Raw genomic sequence first — 6,242 nt, 5'->3', positions numbered from 1 at the left:
GAGAGAGAAATGATTTGGAAAATATTTGAACACCTTATCTTAAAATATTTTATTCATCATGTTAAAATAAAGCATTCCATAATCAATTTTTTTTTTTCAATTTTTCCAATTTTTCAGAAAAAAACAAAAAAGGCTTCAGGAAAAAAATGGGGAAAAAACGTTTTTTCCCCCTAATTTTTCTGGTTTTTTTCTGGGCCTTCATATCTCTAGTTAAGACGCTGAGCTGCAGACTGGAAGGTTGGTAGCTCGGCAGTTTGAGACCCTACTGCCGTGTGATGGAGTGAGCTCCCGTCTCTGGCCCCAGCTCCTGCCAACTTAGCAGTTCAAAAGCAAGAAACTGCAAGTAGGTAAATAGGTACCACTTCGGTGGGAGGGTAACAGCATTCCGTGTGCCTCAGCATTTAGTCTTTGGAGTTTTTGGACAGCTCTGGCTCTTCGGCTTGGAAAGAGATGAGCACCACCCCCTAGAGTTGGATTCAACTGACTTTCGAGCAAGAGAAACCTTTACTAGTATAGGGACTATGTGACACTGTCCACCTTTTACAAGTGCTCTTACCTCCACATAGCCAGAAAGTGGGAAGTCTTTTCGGAAAGGGTGGCCCTCAAACCCGTAGTCTGTGAGAATTCGTCTCAAGTCAGGGTGGTTAGCAAAAAATACTCCAAACATATCCCAGACCTAGAGGTGTGGGAATCAGAAAGGCAGAAGGTTAAAACATTTTTAAAGGCCATCTTTAATGAGTCAGTAGCTTGTTAGGTTGATTTTTACAATATGGCTTCTGATATCCCCAAGATGATACATCAAGCAACCTTTGCTAAGTGGGAGGAGAAGAGGCAAGTGCCAGATATTTAGTGGAATGCCTTGATCACTTGACTGAATGTTCATCCTGAAGTAGTCCTGCCCAGAATTCTTCTAAAAATGCAGATATTCCCCCAGTTTTTCTTGAAAGGGGGTTCCCCAGCAACAATACCAATAGATCAAAAGAGAAATAAATAATGAGAAATAAAGTTTTTCTACTGTCACCAAGCTCTAGAAAGATAGGATTAGGGTTAAAAATCAGAGTAGTGATCAGACTGTCACACTAGGCAAGATCTGGGATGAAATCCTTGCTCTACTATGAAGTTCAGTTGGTCACTTTGGGCCAGACTCTCTTAGCCTAACCTATCTCACAGGGTTGTTGTAGGAATAAAGGAAGTGGGGACAAGGTTGACCCATTTGTGATCTGACAGATTCTGTCACATTCAGCACAAAATGTTGTAGTTTGGAAAAACAGGAGTGGATTCAGCCACTACCCTACCACTCCACTGAGCAAAGGTTGAAGGCCTTCCTCCAGTGGGAAAAAAACCACTAAAATTGAAGGAAGCTCATTTAGAAGGAGGAAGTTCCTCCACCCTAAGGTTAGACCTGTACCAAAATCTTTCTTAGCCATATACAGACCAATTACTTTTCGAATCAACTAGAAGAATCCCAATTTCAGTTCAAGAGACTCAGAAACTACACTTCCCTAACAGGAAGTCCTGATGGGGAACTCTGGAAAGAGTAATTTGCAGGAAAGAGCTGTTCACAGAATCACCCCCTCTCTGCCAGATAATCCCTTCCTCCCTTCATAAAGATAGTTTATGGTCTGGCAAACAGGGTCAACAGCAGAGAAAGGGATGGGCGGCTGCGTATGAGCATGTGGGCATGTCCCTCCTTTGAACTCTCAAAAGTGGCCAGAAGAACCTGATTCAAGCAATTTCAAGTCAAGGATGTGGCAATTCTTCAGGATGTTTAGATAACCAGGCATTTTAATTGAGTGTGCAGTGCTCTACAGTATTTTGAACACAGAATTCAGGGCTTATAGTTTTGACATGTCTGCTTTTAGTCTTCAAAATATCCCTCTTTTATTTACCTCAAATCACTACAAGATACAAGGAAGACTGCTGGCCTTTATAATTCCAATGGAGAGAGACCTTTTTTCCCTTGCTTAGAGAAACTAGACTGCAACCTGACACTAAAGGCACCCATGTGTATCTTTCCTGCCAGCATTCAGCACAGGGATGGTGATGAGAAAAGTCCTTTAAAATCATGGCCAGAAACATTTATTTTTCTCCCCCCACCTTTAAAAAAAAATGTAATATCCAGCCTCAGGAACAATTCTGAAGAACTCGAAAGCTTGCTCATTGTTTTGTGTCATTTTAGTTGGACCTAATAAAAGCTATTATATGGACTGTGGTTTGTATACAAAAACCCCTGCAGACATCACTATAATCTCTAAACCACAGTGCTTTTCATAACCTCATCTGCAATTATGTGCTCTCCTCGGTGGAATAGAAATCAGCGCTGTCTTCTATTCCTAAATGTCAGTGTCCTTAGCGCTCACCTCTCTTTCATACCAATTTGCTGCTTGATGTACTGGGACCACCGAATCAACAGGTGTCAGTTCATCAGTATATGTTTTTACACGAATCCGGGAGTTGAAACGCAGAGATAGGAGATTGTAAACCAGCTAAGAGAGAACATTAAGAAGCAATAAGAAGCAGTGATGTTACAGACTAAAACAAATTCTTCTGTTACAGGACAAAATTGTAATATGGTTTCCACCATGACTGTGATACAGACACTTTTGAAGAGATACAAAGTAACTTGACTCCAGCAGAACATTTCTGTTGGCACAAGGATTTCTGCCTGCAGACCTCATTTTACTTGCCTTGTTCTGTCTACTGCAGCCAAAAATGCCCCCCATGCTGCTCTGGGAAGATAGGGACCCCCAGGAATAGGACTGGGGGGGGGCATTATGGCAAGAAAGTCACAGTCCATGGGCATAAATCCTTTCACCCACAGAAACACTTCATTGGATCCAAAACCCAAACCTAGCATGCTTACCCCCCCCTGGGATGCTGATTACAAATGAGACCAAATTACTGCTAGCTGGAATGGAAGGACAGAAAAAGATGGGGAAGTTGGCCTACTCAGTCCCAAGATAGCTAATAGTCTCACTTATAGAGGTGTATGTTCAGGGTGAGTCAGAAGTTTCACACGATTTCTCATGGAGCTCCAGCACACAGATGATTTATTTTAATTGATTAAGAAGCTCAGGGAAGCAGAATACAGACTGCATAGGGACAGACAGATTAGGGTCAGATTAATGACTATCCAGGCACATTGAGCAAACATTTCTTTTAATTCCTAAAACACCTTTTGATTTCCTAGGCAACTTTTTAAAGTAGTTTAAGCAACAACACTTCCTCAAGACAAGTGTCCCTAACCAGACACAGTGCTTAATGCTTAAACAACCACTGCATTATATAAAACTTGAAAAGGATGTCTATCACAGCAGCAAAGGGATATGGTCATTCAGAAGCTGTAACTCTACTGGTCAGTAAGCATGAGGTCATGGCAACAAAAGGGCTAGCTAACTAGATGACATCCCCACAGTTCTGTTTAGCTATACAAGACTCCATTTTTTTCCTTGGAAGACTTTGCATCTCAGAATCCACTTTGTAGCAGCTTTTACCTCAAAGCGGTGCAGTCGAGATGGAACATCAACAGCTGTCAGATCAGCTAAGGACTTAAACTGGGCATTTGTGTGGTCTTTCAGAAAGGTCAGCACTGGAATGATCCCATCTGGATGAATTAAAATTTCCAGCTCGTTGAAACATGTTACCTGGTAGAGAAAGAAACGGTAATATGTTGAATACATCCACTGCATCAAAATGTGCAATCTCATATACATTTACTTGGAACTAAGTCCTAAGCAAGCCCACAGAACTATTTCCAAACCAATGTGTTCAAAGATTATAAAAAGCTAAAACAAGGACACCTCTGAATGGAGTACAGAATGGCAAACCCAGGAATTGTCAGTTAGCTTCCAGCTCTTCCTTGCACATATCTTCACATGGATCATGATCCTTGCCCCTCCCATTCCAAGAAAGAAAGGTACCTACTTGAGCTTGCTGAACATACTTGGGCAGGATCTCAGCCACATATTCTCCAAAGGCATACAGCTGCTTTTGTGTCACTTCATCTTTTGGTCTAACAGTGGCTGAAAAGAAAGTTACCAATTTCATGATATAATAAACCACAGAAAAGAACTACATCGGGTCACAGTGTGGAGCTCAACACAGTTCCGGTGGCTATCAGACAGAGATTAGTTCAGGACGAATGAACAGGGTCAGGAAAAGAAATATACTGATAAGGCACAAACTCCAAGAGGATGTGAATAGATCAAAGATAATCACCGTTTCCTGTCCCCCCCCCCGACCTGGCCACAGTAATCCATGCAACAGACACTTCCAGACTGGACTACTGTAACTTGCTCTATGCTGGGCTGCCCTTGAAAATGACCCGGAAGCTCCAACTGGTCTAGAATGCAGCAGCGGGAACACCACGGACAGCACTTATACAACCTGTGCTGCGCCAGCTACACTGGTTACCGGTGGAATACTGAGTCAGGTTCCAGGTATTAGTGTTGAATTTTAAGACCTTGTCCTGCCAACCTAGCAGTTCGAAAGCAAGAAATTGCAAGTAGATAAATAGGTACCACTTTGGTGGGAAGGTAACAGAGTTCCGTGCGCCTTGGTGTTTAGTCATGCCAGTCACATGACCACGGAAACGTCTTCGGACAGCGCTGGCTCTTCGGCTTTGAAACGGAGATGAGCACCGCAACCCTAGAGTCGGACTCGACTGGCTTTCAAGCAAGGGAACCTTTACCTTAAGGCCTTGAGCGGTCAAGGACCCACATATCTTTGGGACTGCCTCCTCCAATATGTCCCCATAAGAGTGCAGAGATCAGCTGGTAACAACTTACGGGTGATCCCCAGCCCTGGGGAGGTCCAGCTGTCTTCGACTAGGGCCAGGGCCTTTTCGGTCCTGACCCTGACCTGGTGGAACTCTCTGCCGAATAACAGCAGGGCCCGACGGGATCTGATGCAATTCTGTAGGGCCTGTAAGAGATGCTCAGCCAGGCTTTTAGTTGAGGACAGCAACCATTAAGACTGGTACCCTTCTTTCCTACCTATGGCCCCACATCCCCTTCCCTGCCCTGTTGCTCAGAGAGCACTGCAGCCAACAAAATGGGGTGATCGCCATCTGAACTGGTCATTTTATTAATGTACTATAATAATAATTTTATTTATCAATATGTTGTCAAAGGCTAAACACAAAATGCTCTACATCTTACAACAGCACTATAGATAAAATTAGAATTTCAACAGCCAATTCATATGCAAAGGAACCTCCACAGGAAAGTTCCTCCATTAGCATGTCACCACCTGGGAAACACCTACAAGATAATGACTCAGCCCTACCCCACCTTCCTGAGTAGATATAAATTACCTGCCTACCATTTTTCTTCTCACCTTGACACAGAGTGTCATCTTTCTGTGTTATACCTCTGAGGATGCCAGTCACAGCTGCTGGTGAAACGTCAGGTCCTACAATGCCAAGACCACGGCCATACAACCCGGAAAATCTACAACAGCTTATAATTTTATTTATCAATTGTATTTTATTTGTTTTAAGGCTGTAAATCACTCAGAGCACACTTGCGGGGTTGGGCGATTCAAAAATCTTAATATTAATAACAATAACAATAATAACAATACTACTAATAATAATATATTCAGTGCTAAACCAGCATATCAATGTCTAAAAACCCTGTAGAACAAAATTTAGGATAAATACAGATGATCATGTACCAAATGGTAATTTTCCATAAGGAGCATACAATTATATGGGAAGCTGATTGCCTATTGTATCTTCCCCAATGTAAGCAGAATTTTGCCCAACCGATTTTCCAGGGAAACAGAGATGTGGTAAAGTTCTGCTAGCCTGCCACATATTTACTTATTTAAAATATTTATATGCCTACTTTTCTCCCAGGCACCCCAACACCCAGGGTGGGTAACGACAATATAAAAACAATTTAATAAAACAATAAGCACTAAAATGACAGTTATACAAAGATATTACAAACAAAACTAAAAACACCTTCCACCCCACCAACAGAACACTCCCCGTTTGCCCAGGCTGCTCCAAAGTTGTCTGGGATAACGCCATCTTTTAGCCTGCTCAAAAGCCAACTTTTTGAAGAACAGTTATGTTCACCCTTTAAAGAACTTCTACAAAATATAGGACTAACAGGAAAGATTCCAAATTCCTGGCAACAAGCTACAATTACATTGATTCATAAAGCAGGCACAGACGATAAAGATATTAAAAAATATAGGCCGATCTCATTACTGAATGCCGATTATAAGATATA

At 42.1% G+C, this 6,242-nt stretch overlaps 1 protein-coding gene across 1 annotated transcript in view; it reads right to left on the bottom strand.

Annotated features, from left to right (window-relative positions):
* Window positions 1–6,242, bottom strand: part of NDUFS3 (NADH:ubiquinone oxidoreductase core subunit S3) — a 13,090-nt gene that overhangs the window by 1,684 nt on the left and 5,164 nt on the right. The window contains exons 3-6 of the mRNA XM_015415632.1: window positions 3,925–4,022; window positions 3,495–3,644; window positions 2,361–2,486; window positions 557–676 (exon numbers count right to left, since the gene is read on the bottom strand). Of these exons, the coding sequence (XP_015271118.1) occupies window positions 557–676; window positions 2,361–2,486; window positions 3,495–3,644; window positions 3,925–4,022 (494 nt within the window). The remainder of the gene's footprint in view (window positions 1–556; window positions 677–2,360; window positions 2,487–3,494; window positions 3,645–3,924; window positions 4,023–6,242) is intronic.

Source organism: Gekko japonicus, unplaced genomic scaffold, assembly GCF_001447785.1.
Source record: "Gekko japonicus isolate JY-2015 unplaced genomic scaffold, Gekko_japonicus_V1.1 scaffold2116, whole genome shotgun sequence".
NCBI classification, from domain to species: Eukaryota; Metazoa; Chordata; class Lepidosauria; order Squamata; family Gekkonidae; genus Gekko; species Gekko japonicus.
Note: the sequence above shows the minus strand (reverse complement) of the source record. Positions and strands in the feature narration are given on the sequence as shown.